General features: G+C 44.4%; 1 protein-coding gene and 1 pseudogene across 1 annotated transcript; one reads left to right on the forward strand and one right to left on the reverse strand.

Annotated features, from left to right (window-relative positions):
* Positions 1-7,229: 7,229 nt before the first annotated feature.
* Positions 7,230-9,506, forward strand: LOC122886308 (annotated as a pseudogene).
* A 1,893-nt stretch (positions 9,507-11,399) lies between these two features.
* LOC122886265 (delta-1-pyrroline-5-carboxylate dehydrogenase, mitochondrial-like) lies at positions 11,400-23,415 on the reverse strand. The gene is given in 16 exon segments (XM_044218222.1): positions 11,400-12,665; positions 12,744-12,862; positions 13,492-13,613; positions 14,220-14,372; positions 14,485-14,532; positions 15,317-15,451; positions 15,453-15,514; positions 15,878-15,951; positions 17,172-17,359; positions 18,236-18,310; positions 18,540-18,689; positions 18,941-19,096; positions 19,593-19,640; positions 19,858-19,950; positions 20,049-20,142; positions 22,748-23,415. Coding segments are annotated over 16 exon segments (1,671 nt in total). The 5' UTR covers positions 22,789-23,415; the 3' UTR covers positions 11,400-12,552.
* Positions 23,416-24,745: the final 1,330 nt, after the last annotated feature.

Raw genomic sequence — 24,745 nt, forward strand, 5'->3', positions numbered from 1 at the left:
GAAGACGCCGCATCCCAGTGGCTCCAAGGACTACAGACCGGTGGCACATACCTCCCATATAATGAAGACCCTGGAGAGACTGGTGCTGGAACAGCTGCAGCCCATGGTCAGACCCCTCCTAGACCCCCTTCAGTTCGCCTACCAGCCCCGGCTGGGAGTTGAGGACGCCATCATCTTCCTGCTGAACCGCATCCACACCCACCTGGACAAGCCGGCAAGCACGGTGAGGTTTTTTGACTTCTCCAGTGCTTTCACCACCATCCGGCCAGCCCTGCTGGGTGAGAAGCTGGCAGCGATGCAGGTGGATGCCCCCCTTGTGTCGTGGATTGTGGACTACCTGACTGGCAGACCACAGTACGTGTGCCTGCAGCACTGTGTGTCGGACAGCGTGGTCAGCAACACTGGGGCCCCTCAGGGGACTGTCCTCTCTCCCTTCCTCTTCACCATCTACACCACGGACTTCAGCTACCACACAGAGACCTGGTGATGAGTCTGAGTACAGGGCTGTGGTGGGTAACTGTGTTTCATGGTGTGAGCAGAACCATCTGCAGCTCAATGCGACAAAGTCTAAGGAGCTGGTTGTGGATCTACGAAGGGCCAAGGCACCAGTGACCCCAGTTTCCATCCAGGGGGTCAGTGTGGACATGGTAGAGGATTACAAGTACCTGGGAGTACACATGGACAATACACTGGACTGGGCTAAGAACACTCAGGCTGTTTACAGGAAGGGCCAGAGCCGCCTCTGTTTTCTGAGGAGGCTGAGGTCCTTCAACATCTGCCGGACAATGCTGAAGATGTTTTATGAGTCTGTGGTGGCCAGTGCTGTCCTGTATGCTGTTGCATGCTGGGGCAGCAGGCTGAGGGTAGAGGACGCTAATTGACTTAACAAAGTGATCCGTAAGGCCGGTGACATTGTGGGGGTGGAGCTGGACTCACTGGCGGTGCTGTCAGAGAGGAGGATGCTGGCCAAACTACATGCCATCTTGGACAGTGTCTCCCACCCACTCCATGACGTGCTGGTCAAACAAAGGAGTACCTTCAGCGGAAGACTCATCCCCCCAAAAAGCACCACAGATCGCCACAGGAAGTCCTTCCTGCCTGTGGCCATCAAACTCTTTAACTCCTCCCTCTAAGTCATTAAACTGGACATTGATCATTACTTCTCTGCAATACTTGACATAATTGTGCAATATCCGTATTCTGTGTAATACCCCTGTGCAATATTTTAGTTTAAAATTCCCTATTTATTGACATTGATATTACTCATACCTCTTTTACTGCTGTGCAATATCCTCCGTCTCATTATAACCTTAATAAGCTACACATAACTTGACAGTTCATGCACTATTTGTCATAAGCGGGCAATTTTCTAGGACCCAAATGCAGGAACTCACAGAAAACGGCTGGATGAACGTGACGGTTTTTATTGTGCAGATAATTATTGACAAGGATGAATGCTGAATCCGGTGTCACCCGTGGCCTCCCCGAGGATCCGACTGAGCAGAGTCGGAGACGTGACTGACGGCACTCTGGACGGAGACGAGGCGAGCTGGCTGGCGAGCGTAGTGGGGAGGCAGAACCGACCAGGCGGAAGATCACTGGAGCCGGGCGTGTGGTGTGTATGGCCGGCAGTGTCCGGAGGCAAAGATCAGCTGGATGGTGAGAGTGGCGTGGTAGTTGAGGTCCGGGTGATCGGAAGGGCAGACTGGGGCGATGGTCACCGGCAGAGCGAGAGTCTGTAATCAAGACAAACAGGTTATTACTGCGGCAAGAAACAAAACCGAAACTTTACGTTAAGCGCTGCGGGAGCCGTTACATGTACTCGTACTGAAGTACGGAGGACGATCTGGCGCTGGAAGCGTGGATGAGCCCAGTAGATAAACTGTTGTAATTGATGATGATGGAGAACAGGTGTGCCGGTAATCAACTGCAGCCAGGAGATTGGGGAGCCAGCCAGAACACAGACACATTTACATAGACAACAACAGACAACCAGAACACACGAGGAGAAACAAGTACACGGAAACATACAAACACCGGGGGGGCTCTGTGGCCCACCACAACACTATTACCTTATACTGTAATATTATCATCAACCAGTAAACCCACTTGGTACTTCACACTTATTTTATTTTATACTTATACCCACTTGGTACTTAATTTATTTTCTGACCTGTATTATAGTGTATTATATTTTTTGCTAGTACTTCTATTCCTGTGTGCACTGACGTAAAGGCGAGCTGCTGTAACAAAAGAGTTTCCCCTCGGGGATCAATAAAGTATTTCTGATTCTGATTCTAAAATCCTTCTCCTCACCTACAAAGCTCTTAATGGTCAGGCACCATCACATCTTAAAGATCTCATAGTACCTTATTACCCCACTGAACACATCGCTCCCAGGATGCAGGGTTACTTGTGGTTCCTAGAGTCTCCAAAAGTAGAATGGGAGCCAGAGCCTTGTTGCACGGCGCTCTGTAACCTGCCTACTGCCCTGATTCAGACACATTAACTGTCTGCATACTTTACATTTACACATTTTACACTCCAATTCTTTCACGTAACTTCAGTATTTTTCCACTCTGCTGAACCTGAAGCTGCCATTTTAGCATAAAAACTAACTGGAGGAACAGCTGGAGGTGAAAAGTGGATCCAGTTTACTGCAAAAACAGTCATTTGAGGTCGAACTACATCTATGACAGTTGTGTTGAAGCGTTACTGAACTTTGGAGAAGGCGTCTTTGTTTCAGTACATATGATATAAAAGCTCCCACTGACTTTTTTTTTCAGGATCATTTTTTTCTAAGTCTTTGTTATTGTAATACTCATTTTGAGGCTGAAGTTCTAATAATAATAATAAAACTTTATTTATAGAGCACTTATCAAAACAAAGTACAAAGTGCTTCACAAAAGGAGAAATAAAATACCACAGTGAATGACAAAATATTAAGAAATAAAATACATAAAAACAATAAAATAAACAGCCAGTTCAGGTAAAATCAGGATCTGCTTTCTGATAAAAATGTGTTTTGAGAAGAGACTTAAACAAAGAGAAGAAACTTAAACAAAGACACTGACTCAGACAACCTAATATCTTAAGGCAAGTTGTTCCAGAGCCTCGGGGCCCTGATAGCAAAAGCTCTGTCCCCCTTAGTTTTCATCCTGGACTCAGGAACAGACAGGAGACCCCTGCCTGAAGATCTCAAACTACGTGAAGGTTCATAAGGGATTACAAGGTCTAAAATATAGTCTGGAGCCAGGCCATGAAGAGCCTTAAAAGTAATCAATAAGATCTTAAAATCAATCCTAAAACAAACAGGGAGCCAATGTAAAGAGGCTGAAACAGGTGTGATGTGGTCGCACCTCTGGGTCCTGGTTTACAGCCGAGCAGCCGAGTTCTGTACAGTCTGCAGTCGTTTCAGAGTTGTGAACAGAAAGTGAACAGGCTGTTACAATAATCGAGGCGTGAGGAGATAAAAGCATGTACAACATTTCTGCATCACTAAGATTTAAAATAGATCAGATTTTTGCAATATTTCTGAGGTGATAAAAAACATGATTGAACAAGCTTAGTGATATGTTGCTCAAAACATAAATTGTTATCAAACAGGACACCAAGATTTCTCGCAACAGGCTTGATATGTTGTGACAGGTTACCAGTAGATGGCAGTATTTGTTTAGTGATGTGTTGGGGCCCAATAACAAGGATTTCAGTTTTATTTTAGTTGAGATGAAGAAAATTTATCGACATCCAGTGTTTTATGTCAGACAGGCAGTTCTGCAGAGAACTCAGCGTACTAAGGTCAGTTGGCTTGACAGGTAGGTACAACTGTGTGTCATCTGCATAACAATGAAAAGAAATACCATGTCTGCGGATTACATCACCCAAAGGACGCATGTACGAGGAGAACAGTATTGGTCCCAGAGTTGAACCTTGAGGCCCACCGTACTTTATATGGGAAAAGGATGACATGAAGTTATTAATGCTGACACAGAGTTTCCTATTGGAAAGATAAGATGAGAACCAGTCTAGTGCAGTGCCAGATATGCCCACCCAGTGCCTTAGTCTATCTAAAAGAATGCCATGATCAATTGTATCAAAGGCAGCACTTAAGTCCAGCAGCACAAGAATTGAACACATGCCTGCGTCTGCATTCATTAAAAGGTCATTGGTGACTTTGAGAAGGGCTGTCTCAGTGCTGTGGTGCTGACGAAAGCCAGATTGGAACTTTTCAAAGGTATTATTGTTTTCCACAGCAGCAATAAGCTGCTTGGATACAAGTTTTTCTAGAATCTTCGAAAATGAAAGACAATTTGGAGATTGGGCGATAGTTATCCAGGAGGGTGGGATCAAGCCCAGGTTTTTTTAGGACTGGCTGGACACAAGCTGTTTTAAAGTAATCAGGGACGCAGCCAGTAGACAGCGAGCTGTTAAAAATAATTTGTAAAAGGGGCACAATACAATCCATAACTTCCAATAAAAACCTAGTTGGGATTTTGTCCAGAGGGCTGGAGGACACTCTCATAAGCAACATGATGTCTGCGAGTTCAGGCAGCGTAACAGCAGAAAAATTGCTCAAAGAATCCCTAAGTGGGTGATCCACATCTAAAAAGGCAAGATTGGGGGTGCACCACTACCCCATGTTCTAAATAGGACAAAAAGCATTCATGTTTTCTTCCAGGTGAGTTTTCACCTGTTCTTAAGTCATAAACACAGGAGAGAAAAGAATTTAGATCAGACTTAGAAATTGGATCAGCGTAATGTTTTTTCCTCACTTGCCTCTCAGGGCTTCTGCAGCTTTGGGCTGTGCATGCAACAAAAAAGCAAAGCCTGGGAGTGAATGATCTTGGCTGCTATTTCAGTTTGTTGTCACAGTCCAGCCACATCTGTCCCCCCTCTCCTTGTGTGCTGTTGTGTTTCATCCCTCCCTGTGTTGCTGGTCGGTCCCCTGTCTGTCTCTCAGTCTGTGTGTGTGTCCTGGTCTGGGCGTGGCGCTCTGGTCTCCCTCCTGCTGCTGATCACCGGCACACCTGATGCTCATCATCCAATCAAGCCTCACAGTATATCTACCTGGCTCTACCCTTCATTCATTGCACCACTGTGGTACTTTGCTATGGCCAAATCCTGGCCCAGTCTAGTTTTCACTGTCTGTCTTTGCTTCAGATCCATTTCCTGCCGGTGATCTTAGCCAGCATGATCAACCAGAGTCTCTTTGGTCTTCAGTCAAGCTGCCTTCACCTCTCTGCCTGCTGTGCTACTCGAGCCAACTTCAGCACACTCTGCTCACCGCCTTCGCCCTCGGAGTCCTGCCAGTACGCCACGAGCCTCAGCAGAAGTCCTCCGCCTGCCTCGCCTGCTCTGGAGCCCTCACCTACCAGTGATCCACTGTATCATTGTGCAAATAAAACCTGTCTGAACTAACTTCCAGTTCTCTGTCTTTGCGTCCTGCTTTTGGGTCCTTTTTAGATCGTTAACTACAACATTTGTTTACCCTAAACTGCACAAGAGATACCTTTCCTCAAATCAGCACCGCTGGTTCAAACAGTAAACACACAATGAGCTTAGCTGCACACACTGGAACTGAGCTAATCAAAACTGCCACACTGCTCTCATAAGAACACTGAATTAAAGCTTCTTATGAAAGTGTGGGGAAACAGGACAACGTAAAACACATTTCCAAGGAATGACATACTTTTGACACATTTTTACTAAAAAGATGAGAAGTTCCTCTGATGTGATTGTAGCACAACTGTTGCTACTGTGGTTCCCCCGGCATAAACACAGACGCAGCAATGCGTTTCACATGTAACGTCTTTTATTTGAACAGACTGCTCACACACTTTCTTCCAGTAATCAACAAAAACACTCAACCATTACGCCTCTTGCTTGGTCGCGCTGGGTAAAGATAAGGATAAGGTTGTTTGTGAGAAACTAAAACAGGAGGATCCGGGCAGAGAGACAGACTCCTGAGAAGAGCGTCTTTTTTGTCTCTTTATCAGACAGAGTTTATCACAAAGCTTCCCAGACGCTGTTCAATGGAATCTTTGATTAAAATGAAGCACATCATAACTCTGCAACAAACGAGCACCCTCCGACCTTCGGCAAAACACATCAAAGCCCACAGCTGTTGGTATCACGTGTGCACATTTTATTCTCACAGCTCTCATGTATGTCCATCAACTGTAGACACTGTTTATAATCTACAGTATATTCTAAACTATATAAAAATAAAGGCTTCGTTACAACACTATATGCATTAATCAGGAATACTTTTCACTGAGCAACACGACCTGAATCATTATTGAACTTGATTGTCTCTATATGTCTATATCAAGGAAAATATTTTCCACACTTCTTCTTCTTATCACGGTTTAAACAATCGATCCAAAGTTCCCCAGCCTGGCGGTCTGTCTCGTCTGTGTGGCAGATCGAGGTCCAGCACGCTACTGCACATGAAGGGAGAGCATAATTAGTCAATGAGCCACAAGCTCTCCCTGGCACTGCTCACCTGAGCCCCTCCCCCACCTCTCTCTGACTGCTAACCACGCCCACCTCCACAGTGATGTACAAACATGGCTGCCGGGCCACCTGATAGCAAGATGGTCACATACCACATAACCACAACGTCCTCGTTTGATTCCAGCCGCTTTGTTCTGCGTGAAGCTCTCACTGCTGCAGTTCAATGTAAGTCTGGGTTTTAACTCAACGCCGGCTTTGGCAGCAGCAGAGAATTACTCTGCATTTACATACCAGCTAAGCTACGCTAACCGACTAGCTGCAGCTGCTACATTAAAACATCTGACAAATGTGTTTTAAATATCAGCAAAGTATCCCGGAAACATTGCAAAGTATTAACAGCTTGACTTGGCTTTTATTGAGTTTGACTCATTTATTTTTATTTCTTGCACTTTGCCCACTTTCATCAGCTGTTTTATCTTTGTGTAACTTTCTGAAAGTAAATGAAGTTAATATTAATATTTTATTAGTGGTAGAACAGGTGATAGCAGTGGTGCCATTGTTGTCATGTTCTTCATTTTTCTTTAACATGATTTTAATAAAGTAAAGAATCACAGAAATAACTGAAAATTAATTTGTGTTTTCTTGCTGCTCTTTCCATGAAAGTCATGTTGACATAATGACGCGATCTCAAAGCAGTGTGATGGATCATATTCATCATATTTATCATCTGTTCCCTTTAAGATGAAACAGTGGTCTGACAGAGCTCCACCCCCACCTGACTCACCTGACACAAACCAGGAAACAGTCAGTTCCTGTTCGGTTCTCAGTGAGAAGAGACGCAGCGACAGACAGACGGTAAGATTCACCTTCATTACAAAGCTGTGACTTCAGCTGAGGGAGGACAGTTACAGGGGGGAGTACTGAAGAACTGAAGCACTGAAGTAGAGAAATACTTCAACTGCAACCTGCTGCTGACTGAAAAACACTCAGAGACTCAAAGTGAAAGTAACTGAGGCAACTTTCTACAGCAGGGAGGGGAACACAACTGACTTCCTGTTGTAACGTGCTGTCTGCTGTGTTTCAGCTTCACTCGGAGACAAAATGGCTTCCAGATCAGAGGAGGAACTCTGCTGTCCGGTCTGTCATGAGGTCTTTAGAGATCCTGTTCTTCTGTCATGTAGCCACAGCTTCTGTAAAGACTGTCTGCAGAGCTGGTGGAGAGAGAAACCAGCACACGTGTGTCCAGTTTGTAAGAGAAGGTCTTCAAAGACAGAACCACCTTTAAACCTGGCGTTAAAGAACCTCTGTGAGGCCTTCTTACAGGACAGAGATCAGAGAGCTTCAGAGGCTCTCTGCAGTCTGCACTCTGAGAAACTCAAACTCTTCTGTCTGGACCATCAGCAGCCAGTGTGTCTCGTCTGCAGAGATTCAGAAAAACACAGCGACCACAGATTCAGACCCATCGATGAAGCTGCACGACAACACAAGAAGGAACTTCAGGAAACTCTGGAGCCCTTAAAGAAGAAGTTACAGGTTTCTGAACAAGTTAAAGTGAAGTTTGGTCAAACAGCAGAACACCTGAAGGTCCAGGCCCGACACACAGAGAGGCAGATTAAGGAGCAGTTTAAGAAGCTTCACCAGTTTCTAGAAGAGGAAGAGGAGGCCAGGATGGCTGCACTGAGGGAGGAAGAGGAGCAGAAGAGTCAGATGCTGAAGGAGAAGATGGAGGCTCTGAGCAGAGAGATAGCAGCTCTTTCAGACACAGTCAGAGCCACAGAGGAGCAGCTGAGAGCTGAAGACGTCTCATTCCTGCTCAACTACAAGGCTGCAGTGGAAAGAGCCCAGCAGCGCCCCCTGCTGGAGGATCCACAGCTGCCCTCAGGAGCTCTGATAGACCAGGCCAAACACCTGGGCAACCTGACCTTCAACATCTGGAACAAGATGAAGGACATGGTCTCCTACACTCCTGTGATCCTGGACCCAAACACTGCTCATCCAAACCTCATCCTGTCTGAAGATCTGACCAGTGTGAGAGGAGGACAGAGACAGCAGGTTCCTGACAATCCAGAGAGGATTGATTCTTCCTGGTCTGTCCTGGGCTCTGAGGACTTCAACTCAGGGACTCACAGCTGGGGAGGTCGAGGTTGGAGAAAGTATAGTCTGGTTTTTGGGTGTGTTAGCAGAGTCTGTCCAGAGGAAGGGAGACATATGGTCTGGATTCTGGGGAATAGGGTTCTTTACAGGTAAATACTTGTATTGCATGGTCACCATCAGCTCGACCCACTGCTCTCCGAGTGCAGAAGAAGCTCAAGAGGATCAGAGTGAATCTGGACTGGAACAGAGGAAAGCTGTCGTTCTCTGATCCTGATACTAACACACACATACACACCTTCAGACACACTTTCACTGAGAGGATGTTTCCATACATTAACACTGGGGATGAACTGCAGATATCAGCAGTGAAGGTCTGTGTGACAGTGGAACAGAGCAGTTAGAGATAAAGAGGATGATTATATTTATGATGATGTTTATTTCTTAAAGGGAAAAGTCTCTGAATTGAACCTGTGAAGCTGCACCTGTCCTCCTGCTGCCTCATTATTCCAAACTCATGTTGATCTTTGGTTCACTTACTGTTTTTCATTGGTTTTATTTCTTTTTCTTGGTATTTAGTTCGACACTTTTAGTTTCTGTTGTCGACCTTTTCAGATGTGAAATGATTTCACTCTGTTTCTTTATGTTTGCTTCGTTTAGCCTTTTCTTTTTTATGGATTCTGTGTCATTTGAAATAGTTGTCCATGTTTTATTATTTGGACTGGTGTGTGTGGAGCCATGAAGAGCAGCAGCCACTCTGTGAAGCTGATGAGGATCCAGATAAAGAAACAACAATCAGTTTATCAATAACTGCATGTTTGAGCGGCCAATCATTGTTCAGATCCAACAGCCTTCATTTTAAATTCTAGTCCAGATTTTAAAGTTTCCAACATTAAAATCAATGTTTAATTACATGTATGAGATGTTGACAATATATAAAATAAAAGTTTTAAATGATCCAAAATCTTTGTACAGTTTTCTGTTTGATGTAATGAAGCTGAGATGATTCTGTCTGTAAAGTGTTTTCATTCACTTTCATCACTTGAATTCTGCTGCTGGTCATTTATTTAAGGTGGACGTCTCAGTTTTAAGGTGGACGTCTCAGTTTGGGTTCAGACTTTATGTAATGTTGGTGATTTAAGAACTGAATCTGTCTCTGCTGTTTCTCCCGCTGCTCACGAGAAGAGAAAAACACTCCAAATGTCTGGTTCTTATTAATATTAACGTTATTATAATAAAGCAGCTTGTAAATGCAGGTTCAACAATCTGTGTATAAATGTAACATTCACACTGTGGCTGAACATTTTACCACTGAAGGTCTCAGTGACAAAACCACAGGTTTGATAGATGTTTGCAGTTTGAATGTGGTGATTAGTACTCAGTTATTCCCTTCTTAAAAATCAGCATCTGTCCATCTAAAGTCCATCTCGGTCAAACAGTGTATTACAGCAGCGCAGGAGTCAGCTGAACAAATGCAAATATATCAGTTCAACAGCAGCTCAACTAAATGTTTCAGAGAACTTTACAAACTGTAAAAATCTGTTTGTTAAAAATCTTTAATGATTACTTCAGTAAACTGCGGTGTGTTTGAATCCCAAACGACCCCAAAGCTCTCATGTCACTTTCTCTGCTGACTTTTCCCGCCTCCCCACCGGCGACAGCCGCGGCCGGAGGCAGAAGCGATATCTCAGGAACGCCTGGAGGGGATTTCTTCACATGTGACTCAAACGTCCACTTGGACTCAAAGACGAACTGATTCGAATCTGGAGGTCAAAGGTCACTGTGACCTCACAAAACACGTTTTTGCCCATAACTCAAGAACTGAGGCGGAAATTATGACAAAACTGTAAATGTGCAGGCTCTGTCGTCACTGTTACCTGTGAGTTTATTAGCCTAAATTTTGTTCTTCTCTGTAACAAAATATATTATTTGTTATTTATGTATTGATCTGTACGAGGGTCCATTTACTTCTTTTGTTTTCAACTTCACTGTGCTTTATTGGCCTGGCATGTAAAGAGATTTGTGCTGCCCAAGCAGATAAAGGACAACAGTGATTATGATACACACTGCTGGTCTAATAACAGAATTATCAACAGTGATCATTAATACATTTAAGTGTTAATTCTGTGTACTACTCTTCCGTGCAATATTTAGTTTTCCCATGTTAGTTTTTCCTATTTATTGACATTGATATTATATACCTCCATTACTGCTGTGCAATATCTTAATAATCTCAATAAGCTGCACTTAACTTCCACTGCTTATTACTTATTTTATTACATTCTATTATTATACTGTATTATCATCATCAAACGGTAAACCCACTTGGTACTTCACACTTATTTTATTTTATTTTATACTTATACCCACTTGGTACTTAATTTATTTTCTGACCTGTTTTTTATAGTTTTTATAGTGTATTATATTTTTTGCTAGTACTTTCTCCTGTGTGCACTGACGTAAAGGCGAGCTGCTGTAACAAAGAGTTTCCCTTTGGAGATCAATAAAGTATTTCTGATTCTGATTCTGATGTAGTCAAACTGTCCCATCAGAGCAGCCGAACCAGCAGTCAGCAGCTCCTGTCTGCAGTGGACCCGTGGACGGACAGACAGCTGTCTCTGGATCACTGTGAGACTGAAGGAAACTACGAAACAGCAGGATTCTCAGGCAGGTTCTGCAGCCGCTTTCTTCTCTGGTGTCTCAGTGGATTTATGAGGTTTATTCTGGACGGAAGTCAGAGACGATGATCTCCTCTGGAAGTGTGAGTCACGCTGAACGACTCGATGTGAGTTTCATGTCTGTGAGTTCAGACCTGACGGAGTTGAAGAAGCCAACAAACAAAATAGCTCAAATTTTGATGGTAATAATTTAATATTTATTGTCAAAAATTAACTACCTGAATTTACAGAGTTACTGAGGCAGGCACGTTCTGAAAACATAATAAATCAGCTGCGTCTGGTTGAGGACAGAAAAAGATTAAAATACAAAATACTCTTCAGAAAATATACTGTAGTCACTGTTTGATAAAAGACAAAGCAGCAGAAAGTGACGTCATTAGAAACGTTATCAGTATTTCAACATTTCACAGCAGCTTACATGTTGTTGTCATCTGCTTCAGTTTCACAGCCAACTTGCATTGAAGTGCGAATAACTGCGGTGTGTTTCCTCTAATGTGGCTTGTTGAACAGGACACTTGCCACGAGAGCGTCACTGTTAAAGTACAAAAAGACGGATTTTACTACGTAACACCGAAATCTAACGAATCAGGACGAAAGAGGAAACAACCTCTAAAATGATTTAGATTCATTTAGATGATCAGAAACGTGTTTCATACTTTAACATGTATGAGACGTTAATGGTGTTTAGAGATGCAACATACTCCGAGTACGTTCTGATATTGACCTAAAAAAAAGTGAATTTCTTTATTTCCATTATTGATTATTCTACCAGGAATTCTCTCGATTAACTGTTGACAGAAAACAGATAAATGTCCAACCAGCATCAGTTTATTATCACAGAAGAGTAAGAAAATATTCAGAATTCAGAAGCTGGAATCAGAGAATTTTTCCATTTGAGCTTAAAAAAAAAACCCCTCAACTGATTAAATCGATTGTTAAAAACTGTTGCAGATTATTTTGACGAATCGACTGATAGTTTGAGCTCTAATTTGATTCAGAGAAAACACTGAAACTACTCCTCGTCTCTGACGACCGACGTCACTGAGCAACAAGTGAAGATTCTGTAAGTGAGGAACCAGCAGGTGAGATCAGGTGTGAGCCGCGAGGATCGGCACGATCGGCTCCACTTTGGTGGTTTGCAGTTTCTAGATGGAAGACTCCTCAGATACACTCATGTCCAGGCTCAGTGCAGAGACAGAGGGACAGCGGGGAGATGCTTCATTTCACGTCACACGAGTCTACATGTATGTGTTGTTGGTGATTGGAGAATCAGCTGAGGGACGGAGGGCTCCGATTGGACCAGCAGGCTGCAGTACCGGACCCCATCTCAGCCCATGTAGGGGTACTTCCAGTCTGTGAGGGGGACGTGGGTCTGCTTCACCACCTGCGGCGACGTCCATCTCAGGACGTAGTGAGGACCTCCGGGTTTGTCATTGGTTCCTTGATGAAGAGGAGAGGGGACAGACATCAGCACCTGCAGCCACAGGGTTCACCTGCGTTGCTCTGATCGACTCTTACCTGAAGCTCTGGCGCCACCGAATGGCTGCTGAGCCACAACGGAGCCGGTGGATTTATCATTCACGTAGTAGTTCCCTGCAGCGTTTCTTAAGGCTTCAGCCGCCTCGGCGATCACCTCCCTGCAACACAAATCAACCTTCTGCGTAAAACACTTTCCACTGTTAAAGGGCTTCCAGACAGATGAAAACTAAAACATTCAGAATGACAAAGGCATCAATAAAAAGCTATTTTAGGCAGGAGACAGTTTGCTGCCCTGATCTCCTCGGGTGAGTCACAGGTGAGACTCAACGAAAACAACGAGAGAAAAAGCTGGAGGTTTCAGGGAGCGACTGGGGAAAGAAAACAGAAATGTTGTGGCAAATTTTCCTGCCAGTTTCACGTCTGAAGAAACACCCCATCTGACGGAGTTAGGACTCTGAGGAGGAGGAGGGAGGTTTCTGACTCAGATCCACCTCCTGCAGTATCTTTGCCTCCCTTCAGCTCTCCGGCGCCCCCCTCTGGAGGCTTTGTCCTGCTGCATGTCCATGTCTGTTACAGACCACATCCTGTCATTTCACCAGGGTTAAAATGTCGTCCTGAACGAGGAGTTCAAAAAATGCTTTTACTCCTAAAGGAGCGCTGTCACGTGTCGCTGTGCAGTCCTAACTGGCCAAAACCACTCTGAGTCACTCTGAGACGCTTGATTAAAAACGGGTCGTGGTCTTACTCGTCCTACAGACATGCGACTGTGTAGATGAACATGTCTTACTTGTCCTGAGCGAACACTGCTCCTGTCAGGGCGTACGGGGATGTGTTGTCTATCAGCTGCAGCACCTCTTTGTAGTTGTTCTCAGGATAAACATAAACTGCCAGAACAGGCCCGAAGATTTCCTGACGAGTAAAAACATGTTAATAAGTCACCGAATGTTTGTAATAACACATGAAGAACATCGTTACTGAATTCTGTGCGTAAATATCCTGACACACACACACACACACACAGGAGGGATCAGTTTTCAGTCTGTGAATCAGCGCGTTAAACAAGGTTTGAGCAGCTTAGTTAACCAAACACCAGAGGACGTTTCTGTGAGACACATTTCACATGTTTATCCAGAGCGTTAGTCCACACAATGACCAGGGTTAACCACGACACCCCCAGCGAGCGTCCCTACATTTATTCAGCAGCAGCACCATTTTCTCTGTGCTGCTGTAAAATACGTAAAGACTAACAGAGACAGTGTCAGCAGACGAATACTGAATGGAAGTACAGAAAAAGATCGGCCGCCCCTGACTTTAACTTGGACTCTGGAGAAGATAAAAGGCCTGAACCGGCACATCTAAGAGGCTTTTTTGGACAGTAAGGAGTTAAAGGTTAGCGATGTACTCTGCTGGCTGATATGAGCAGAGTGTTGGCTGCAGTTCTGCACAGTCTGAAGCTACAGGTAAACAAGGTGCTCCCACAGTCCAGATGTGAAGGTGTAAAAGTGCCGTTTGTACCTCGTTCATGATGGCGTCCTGTGGGTCTGTGGTCTCGATGATGGTCGGCTCCACAAAGTAACCCGTCTTGTCGTCACAGTTACCTCCAGCGATGACGTTTAAATTAGAGGAGGACTTGGCGCGGTCGAGCCACGTCTTTATCCGAACGAACGACTGCAGGAGGAAACGCCGGAGAAACACAGTGAATATAAACTAACGTCATACATCAACATACTAAAAGAGCACATGGACTTTATTTGGACGTAACAGCTGAAGAAAATTGTACCTTCTCATCGATCACGGCTGAGAAAAAGGTGCTGAAGTCGTCCACAGGCTGAAGAACAAGAGAAGATCAACCTCATTAACATCAGACACAGATTCCTCAAACCACAACAATCTCAGTCTGTCAGACTTTAACACGGAAACAAAACACTGCGTTTCCTTCATCTTCAGCAAGCCACGTGACGTCGTCATGTGACAACACTGAACCCGTTAGCGTTGTTAGTGTTGTTAGCCTTGTTAGTTTTGTACATCAGACAGTTGAGTCAGAAGTTCATTAGCTTGTAGTTAACATTTTATAGACTAAACGATTAATCCAACAATAATCAGCCGACTCATTGATAAAACATATAATCATCTGTCTTCATCATCATCATCTTCAGTGTTACTTTGGCCCCAGTGGTACTTCAGCGGTACTTTAGCCCCAGTGGTACTTCAGCGGTACTTTAGCCCCAGTGGTACTTCAGCGGTACTTTAGCCCCAGTGGTACTTTGGCCCCAGTGGTACTTCAGTAGTACTTTAGCCCCAGTGGTACTTCAGCGGTACTTTAGCCCCAAGTAGTACTTTAGCCCCAGTGGTACTTCAGTGGTACTTTAGCCCCAAGTAGTACTTCAGTAGTACTTTAGCCCCAGTAGTACTTTAGCCCCAGTGGTACTTCAGTAGTACTTTAGCCCCAGTGGTACTTTAGCCCCAGTGGTACTTCAGTAGTACTTTAGCCCCAGTGGTACTTCAGTAGTACTTTAGCCCCAGTGGTACTTTAGCCCCAGTGGTACTTCAGTAGTACTTTAGCCCCAGTGGTACTTTAGCCCCAGTAGTAATTTAGCCCCAGTGATACTCACGTCTCCCACTCTGATGTTGCTGTGGATGTCCAGAAGCCCCCGTTTGATCTGCGGCCACAGGCCGTCTGGTACGTACATCCTGGAGCAGGCCGAACACTTCTGCCCTCCGTACTCGAACGCTGAGCGAATCGTGCCCCTTCACCACGCTCTCAACATCCGCTGACTTGTGGACAAAGTGGAAATTCTTCCCGCCGCACTCTGAAAATGTGAAGAACCACGTTCAGTGACAGAAAAGCCAGCACACGTTATTTTAACGTGTAGATCAACACACACTTCACTGCAGCGAGCCTGTGTTAAGAAAGAGCTCCAATAGAGTCACTGACTTCAGAGGGGAAGTGTGAACTGATCAGGATCAGTGTTCAAGGACCAGTTCAACATTCGGTGAAACCCTCTTCTCCTCTTCCTCGCTCTGAGACAGACAGTAAACAGTGCTGTGGGTGCCGGGTCCCCTGGATCCCCTGGATCCCCTGGGTGGAGGCTGAGCTGTGTGTATAAACCATCCTTCCCTGCTCTGTTCCCACAGTAACTGACTGATTATCGTGTTTCAGAGGTTCTGCTCACCTCCTGCCAGTCGAGGGAAGGTCCTGTAGGTGTCCAGGTTCTGGGCCACCTGCTTCCAAAGACGCTTGAACGTCCTACAAAACAACAACTTTATATAGCACCTTTCAAAACAAAGTGCTTTACAATAAAAACAGAGTTTAAATAATTACAACAAATACCATCAGATCAAGAAAAAACAGATTTGATTTGAAGTTTTTGCATGGTACCTTTAATAAGCAACACAAGACTAACACAGTGACATGGCTGCACAACAACCTGGAGGTTAGTCTTTGCTGTGAAGTTTATTATAGTGAATGGTGATGATAGAAAACTCTAAGCAGTGTGTTGTTTGATTGGAATATGTATTATTGATTAATTATTATCTGCGTCTGGCTTACAGTCTGTGCTGAAACATAGCGACACCAGGAAGCTTCCTTTGGTTTGTGTTCATTTGACAGAGTGAATGAGGAGAGGGAGCGCCGGTAGCAAGAAAGCCGGTGAATCAGAGAAATAAACCGTTATTTTCTGATTGTTTCACAGAGTTACGTTCTAAAAAGTGTGCAGAGTCAATGCAAAACGAAACGTGGTCCATCAACTTATGTGTTGTAGTGAAGTAAGTCTATTTCAGCAACCCGCCATTGGCGGCTGACCTCATTTATTTTATGCGCCAACGTACATTTTTACTCGCATCTGGCGAGTGCTAATTTTGGACCCTGCTGTCAAAATACAGTTATAAGCAGTCTGACGTGTGTGGAGGTTGATGCTTATTCTGGTGTCGTTTGCAGGTAATTTAATGAAGGTGACCACAGTGAACGGTGTGTGATGTCACTCGTCCAATCAGAGGCTGCAGATTTATCAACACACGTGTCCTGCTGCCTTCAGGTGTCTGCAGGGATTTAATGAACCGAAGGAGAAACTTTACAGAATAAAGCAGCCGTGGACAACAGATACTGTGACAACCTCTGATTCATTTAGATCAATACAGACTGATTTACTGCTTTAAACACATTAAAGGTTTATTTTTGATGCTGATTTAAAAACACAGCTACTGGCTGGAAAGTGTTTAACTAAATTAGTTTATTTACATTTGTATTGTATTAAGTATTACGCTGTTATTTCTGCGCATTTAGTTTGTTTCTGATAAAACCATCAAAGCGGCAGCAGAGTGACGTTTCTCTACAAACAGACGTGATTCTCAAACTGTCAGAGCGCCACCAAGTGTTCATACACTGCAAGTAGAATTCCCAGGTGGTATTACAGGTAGATGAACCCCGTGTCCACATCTGAAACACAACTTATATTAAAGAAATCTTACGGGACGCTGCCGGTGAAGTTGATGCCTGCCAGGTGCTCAGAGGAGGTGACGGCGTCTCCGAACACCGGACCGTCCGCTGGTAGAAACTGTATGATGTTTGGGGGAAGACCACACTCCCTCAGGACTTTGTAGACCGCGTAGCTGGCAGACATGGCGGTGTCACTGGGCTTCCACAGTACCACATTACCCTGAAAAACACCAGCAGCTCCACTGAGTTAGAAAAGACTCAACACAAAGACATTACACACCATTTAAAACACATACAGTAACATTACAACGGCAGGATGTAAAGTGTACTGCTCCCATGAACTGAGGCTGAACACTTTCTGCTTCCTCCCGTCCTCGGACCCGGTACTGAGCCAGGTTGTCCCCAACATTCAAGGAGAGAGGAACCACAGTTGTGTCCTATGAGGAAGATGTTTGCCAGCTGGCAACACACCTGCATCGTCAATCTGTTCATTGATTGATTGTCCCTAGAGTCTCCAGCTATGCTAGCAGCTCTGTGAGGCTGTACACAGCGGTGCTTTGAGCTAAATGCTACAATACTATAAGCATGCTAACATGCTGATGTTTAGCAGGTATAATGTTCACCATCTTAGCTTAGCATGTTAGCATGCTAACATTAGCTAGGTAGCAGTAAACACAGAGCGCAGCTGAGGCTGATGGGAGCGCCATCAGCTCTGCAGGTATTTGTTCAGAAACCAAAGTGTCGGACACGTTAACATGTCGACCTGATGGTGGCGCTAGATGGAAAGTCAGAGGATCAGCAGAGTTATTACAGTTCATCCTGAGGGGAGTGTGAACGATGAAGCACGTCTCATCACAATCCAGCAGCTGCTGATGTTTCGGTCTGGACCAAAGTGGAGGACCGACAGGCTGATATTACCATCCATACTGACTCCAAACATCAGGCGTGTTTTTCTTTTCAATTATTAAAGAAAATATTTCTGCACATTATAGGACAGATGAGCTGCTGTGTGTGAAGAGTAACTCAAAATGATGCAGGAGTGAGCGAGGAATAAATTCCTCGTTAGCTGGATGGAAACAGACATGTTCACACTCACCATCAGAGCTGGAGTACCTGCCAGGTTTCCACCAATAGCAGTGAAGTTAAAAGGGGCCACAGCTGCTACAAACCCCTGAGGGAAAAGGTGGGCAGATAGATACATACAATTCAGTTATTGATTTTGTTTATTTTTAATGTTCAAGGTTTAAATGTGCACAGGGACGTGACCCTGGATACGACCCTGATGATCTTTTTTTGATCTCCAACACGAAAAACCAGCATTTCTTTATTCACTGTGAGGCTTACAGGTAAAAATCAAAGCAGTTAACACATCAATGTGTCACAATCGGAGCTGTTCTCACCTCCAGTCCCCGATAGAGCATGGTGTTTGTGCTTCCCTCAGAATCTATTGGCTGCTGCGTCTCCAGCTCAATGGCATGTTTGGCATTGAATCTGAAGAAGTCGATCAGCTCTGCAGCAGCATCGATCTCTGCCTGGACCACCGTCTTACCCTGGAATACGAACACACAGCAGGAGAAAATAACCTGTTTGCTTAATTCTGTCAGAATTACATTTAAATTCTGAGTGTTATAATGCACAATATGATTCAACATGTTCACATTTTGCTATATGGGTAACTGCTTTCTAATTGATTCAAATGAATTACGTGTTCATTGGAATTCATCCGAAATTGACTTTTAAAAACAGTGACAGTCGTAGTCTCTGATAAGTTAAATAAAGGTTTGCCCCGTGTGTCCTGTACCTGCCCGATCATGGTCTTGGCCAGGATTTCGGCTCTCCTGGGTCCACTGATGACATCGGCCGCCTTGAAGATAATGTGGGCTCTGTCCTGGACGGGCTTCAGGTCCCACTCTTTCCTCGCTGCCACAGACGCCAGGATAGCTTTGTTGATCAGCTCCTGATCAACAAAGCTATGGGGTTAGCAGAGACTGCGCTACATGAGTCAACTGTGTTTCTATAGCTCTAGTTCCACAGTGCTTCACTGGTGCAAAGGAAATACAGCATCATAAAATACAACACGAACTTCAGGGAACAGTGAAGCGTACAGAAATTCAACGTAATGAAAAACAACACCATAAAACCATTGGAGTAATACGTATTGATGGTCACTGCTACGCAGACGACACCCAGCTGTTTGCAGCTGTTGACCCTGGTGACCTGAGCCTTCTGTAAAACTGCCTCTCTGACATCAACTTATAGATCCAACTGAATCAGGACAGAACTCATTTTAAAGACGTGCATTTGGTATAATTAACCTTAAAAAGTTAGTTGCTAGAATAGCTGATTCAAGCTTAAAAATAATATATTAGTAACTGCAAAAACACCTTTTCACATATTTACATCACTTCAGAGTAGTTCACTGCAACACCTAGACGTCTTTTACTGGATCTTACCTCGTCAGCATAACAGAACTTCGCCACCTTGTGTGAGTGATTGAACGGCTTTGAAAAGAAAACAAAGAAAGTGCATCAGAGTTATGACATCATGACCTTGTCAAGAAAAAAATGACGAAGCTTAAAATTCAGCTCAGCTGTTTTTATCACCAGCTACGTGCTCGTCCAACAGAGTAAACTTATTCAAATGTGTGTTTGAATAAAGACGACAGTGGTGATATGTTCAGTCCCAGAGTTCACTCAGATTACTGTTGACTCCACTCACAGATAACTGATATCTGATGTCTTTGGTCCACACATGTTCATCTCCAACCACGCAGGGGATCTCCTCCGTCTTCCCCTTCAGACTGGCTAAGGCCTGAAATCAGGAAATCAAGATGAAGGCACAGAGGTCGAACTATAACTCGTGTTCAGAGAGTCATAAAGTCCATATTTGTAACACACGCAGGTTCTAACCTTCAGCAGCTCTTTTCTTTCGGCGCTCCCTTCTTTGAAGCCCAGGATCGGCTCATTTTTCACCTCCACAGCTGCACAAGGGAACGTTTTAAACCTTCAAACACACACAAACCACATGTATGTAACGCTGCTCAAAATAAAGCAAAGCACAGATCAGCAGGTGCCTTTGACCTGAACTGGTTTAAACTGGCCATGAAAGTCTTGGTGGGAGGATGTTGACCTCCCACAGCTGGTTTCAGCTGGACCCTCTCCAACGCTGCCCCAAACTTTCAGTTGATCCGTTTGATCCCAGTGTAACAAACAGAACAGCTGCTACATGAGATGAACGTACCTCGAATTCATCCACTGGTTCCCAAACCTTTCCAGTCCTGCCCCCCCCCTTTTGAAAGCCGAAAAACGTTCACACCCTCCCTTCAAGTACAGCGAACGCATTTCTATCTAACGGCACTGGGGAAACTGGTAAGAAAAGGAGCCACACTGAATTCAAGAACATGAACCGTTTCTGTTCAGGCAGGTTTGACGTTAGGTGGCTCTCCTGTCTCCTGACGATGACTCCAGACTGAAATCTGTCAACAGTAGTATTGATGAAGATGAACCCTAATGACTCCGGTGATCTCCACGATACTGCTAACCTGAATCTCGAGAGCCTTGCTAGCATCACAGCAGACATTTTAAACAGCTCAGGTGAAACGTTCAGCATTAATGATGCCGGTTTCAGCGATTACTGCAGTGCAATAATGTTAGTAATTACACCTGTGTTTGACAGGTAACGAACACCTTTATTCTCCCTGCTCGCGTTGGATCCACTGAATTTACCCGTCTAGTTAGAAACTGGACGAGTGCTTTTTTGACATCGATATATAAAAGTGATTACCATCGTCTCTGTAGGACTGAAAGTAATTACAATGTTCTTTATCAATTATTCGGTCAATTCTTTATTCAATTCAAAACCCAAAGATTTATTCATTCATTTATACAACAAACAGCTGTTCATTACATCTGACACGTTTTACATTTTATGTTTAACAATTAAACGATTAATGGATTATTACTAACTGCTGGCATTTCATTTTTCAGTGCCAACGCTTCATTTTACAGGTTTACAGTTTCTGAACATTTTAGTTTTTAAGATGTTTCCTGCAAAGATGGATTGGCTGTTTGTGTCGATCCATAAATGAATCAAATTTAATCTAAACAATATCTATCAAGGAAACTTCTTGGAGGTTATTAAGAGATGATTTGGAAATTACAGACACATAAAATAAAGACTTCTCTGTAACAGTTGGAGCCACAGATCAGAGTTTTTCTACTAAAAAAAAAAAAGGATTATTCTAGAAAAGAATTGGCAAAATATATTGATGATACTCCATTTCTGATACAACATTTGTTCCTGGCTTGACATAGATTTACTTGAAATTGGGCAAAACAGGAACACGAGAGCGAATCGCTTCTGAGCTCGGCCGCTCGGCCCACATCCCCCCCTCTCCGAGTCTCGGTCAGACGAAACACGCTTCATCCAGTCTGGTGGGAAGGTACAACGTCCCTCTGGTGCCGTCTGTCTATGATTAACTAACCAGTCCAAACTCTCCAAACTGGAGGTCACTGGGTTGACGGGGGCCAACGGGGGGGGGCAGCTGCAGCGAAAGCTAATAAACATCTGGAAGTCAAAGTTTTTACAGACATCACAGAAAAATACACTTTTGTTTCTTTCTCAGAATCAGACGCTGGATCCAGGAAGGACAAGAAAGACCAGGGGCCCCTGAGATCCTCACAGCCGCCCCCCCAGGAGCCTGCAGGTGAAGTTACGCACAGACGCTCGCACGCCGGTGGCAGCGAGCCACAACGCAAGGCGCTGGTTCAGTCCGGTGCTCAAGGACGGGAGGAGCTGGGGATCGAACCGCCGACCTCCTGACTGTGTGTCTCTGCACACTGGGAGCAACGCGGCATATTCCAGGTATGCGTACCTGGCCGCAACAGTGACATCACACGCTCATGACATCATAATTCATAGATATGACTGAGGGGCGTTACACGCATGTGTCAATCACTTATCATTACTGATTCAATAATCGATTAATCGTCCCAGAGCTCGCTGCGAACGTCCCGTCTGAAGTGACTCCGAACTTTTACTTCCACCACATCGCAGAGGACACGTTGGACTTTTTACTGCGTTTATCAGATGACTTCACTTCACGGGTTCAGATCAATAATCAATAAGTTGTGATTGATTCAGCAGCTGCCCAGCAGGGTGTAAAGGCGCTCCAGAGAGATCATTATGATTTAATAACATATTATTCTGCAGGTGAGCGCTTTAAGAACGTTTTCATGCTGATGGTTTTGTGCAGTAAAGCAGGGCACCAGTTCAGGAAGAGGTCTTGCAGCGCCGGACCAGCAGAACTCAGCAATCTGCAGTCTAGACTCAAACAAACCCACAGAGGCCGGAACCGGAAGTCTGACAGCTTCAGCTGACGAATGACGTAAAGGGTTATTAAAGTTAGTTTTTGTGACAACAGATTAGGGGTCATTACGTCACGCGTGCGGTAATCACACGTGCGCGGACCCAAGCCGCCGCCGCCGCGGCGGTTACACGGTAAATGTGCTGAACGCCGCGTGAACCGACGACGGCCCCGGGAGTCACCGCTGCGGGGGAAGGAGTCTCGAGTCACGGGTCTCGGGTCACGGGAAACGTCAGTACCTACCCCCTCCAGGACCGGCCCACAGCCGCCCGCACGCGCAGCATGTCTCCGCGGCAGCTCGAGCGGAACAGGTGAAGAAGAAAAGGCGCTAATGGAGCCTCGGCGGGCTGGGGATCAACACCAGGTAGGACGCAGGTTACAGCGTATTGATCGGGCGGATTCAGGAGGTGGGAGACTACAACCCGGCGGCACCAACTATTAACGGGGGGGTTGATGCCAGATTCCCGCTCTTTGTTCGGTTTAACAACAATTCAGTAATAAAAGTCTCATTTCCTAAAGGTGTCTGAACGGAATGAAGTGTGCTTCTACTTTGTAAACATCGTGAATGTGTGTGTGGACCCCCCCTCTCCTCCCCCCCCCGCTTCTTGGGGAATGGAACCTTCCACAGGCGGGTCTGCGACTGGCCAATCAGCGAGCAGTAAAATATCTTCAGCCAATCAAAGGCCACATGTGAAAGTTCAGAAGGAGGCTGTATTTTTTGCTTCTTGAACTTTCGGTCACGTGTCCACGGCTTTCATCCCCCGCTTTTCTCTCACGGTCCCAGCGGAGGCAGTGACGTAATCAGTAATCAATAATCAATAATAACAAACGGAAACAACAGACGTGTGTACGCCTGCACCTTTATTATATATTACCTGTATTGTCGTTGCCATGGCAGCATTAGTATAACAAGCAGTAACATATTAGCAGTCATTTTATTAATCACATAACTATATATATACATACATATATATATATATATATATATATATATATATATATATATATATATATATATATATATATATATGTATATATAACTATATACTATATACTTCTTTTGCACAGCTATTTTGCTCAGTTCACTTATATAGTCTCAGGAAATGTAATGTATATAATGTATATATTGTAAATAGTGTTTTTATAGTATTACTTGTACCGTGTGTCATCAGTGTGCATTAGTTGTCCTTCACAGGTACATATATTTCTTTACAACTACGGAAAAACACAATAAAATGCCGCATTTTGAGAGAAAGCTGGTTTCTTTTTACATTATTCTAATTTTCCATCAATAAAATTCACATTTTTTGAACAAAGTCCTCTGCGTTTTGTATTGAATGAGTTCATATCTCTGTTGATCGCTCACTAAGTCTGCTGGAATATTTCAGGTTTCCGCAGCAGACGTTCTTTAAATTCTCTTCATCGTTCCAACTTTAATTTCATATTCCCCTGCAGGATTGGAAAACTGTTCCTTTGTGCAAACTCATCTCATTTAACCCCAAAGCCCTTTTATTGGCGCTTCTTAGATTTAAACATTCGTTCTAATGATTTGTAACAACATAATGTAAATATAAAGTCAGTGCAAGCATGTAATGACAGATCATCTGTATCATTTTATCTGCACACGATGGGTGTCATTACCTGTGACGACACAGAATGGCCACAAGATGGCGGCACAGACGGCTTCAGCGCTGGCTCTCAGGTACATACAGGTACACACACCAGTCAGTGTACCGGGACACGACCCTGCCCGGAGTTCTGTACCAGTTACTTTGAGCCCATATGGACTAAAACAAGGTCTTACAACTGGATCGTCCCACAGGGGCCCTCTACACGACGGGGCCCCACAGTAAGGTAAAAATCATAGACTGTATAAAATAGGTAATAATTCAGGACCCGGGAAACACAAGACCAAGGACCAACTGACACAGAGCCTGGCCTTACGGGGCCCCTGGAGGTCTGGGGCCCCCAGGTGCTTCGTTATGGTTCGTTATGGTCTGGGGATTTTTGATCACATAGTGGACCGGAGCCTTAAACACGATGCACCTGATGTTCTTTATGGTCAACTTGTACATGATGATAATAATAATAATAAAACTTTATTTACAGAGCACTTATCAAAACAAAGTACGAAGAGCTTCAACAAGAGAAATAAAATACACAGTTCAGGTAAAATCAGGATCTGCTTTCTGATAAAAATGTGTTTTGAGACGAGATTTAAACGAAGACTCTGACTCAGAC

The sequence above is a fragment of the Siniperca chuatsi genome, linkage group LG2 (assembly GCF_020085105.1).
Source record: "Siniperca chuatsi isolate FFG_IHB_CAS linkage group LG2, ASM2008510v1, whole genome shotgun sequence".
NCBI classification, from domain to species: Eukaryota; Metazoa; Chordata; class Actinopteri; order Centrarchiformes; family Sinipercidae; genus Siniperca; species Siniperca chuatsi.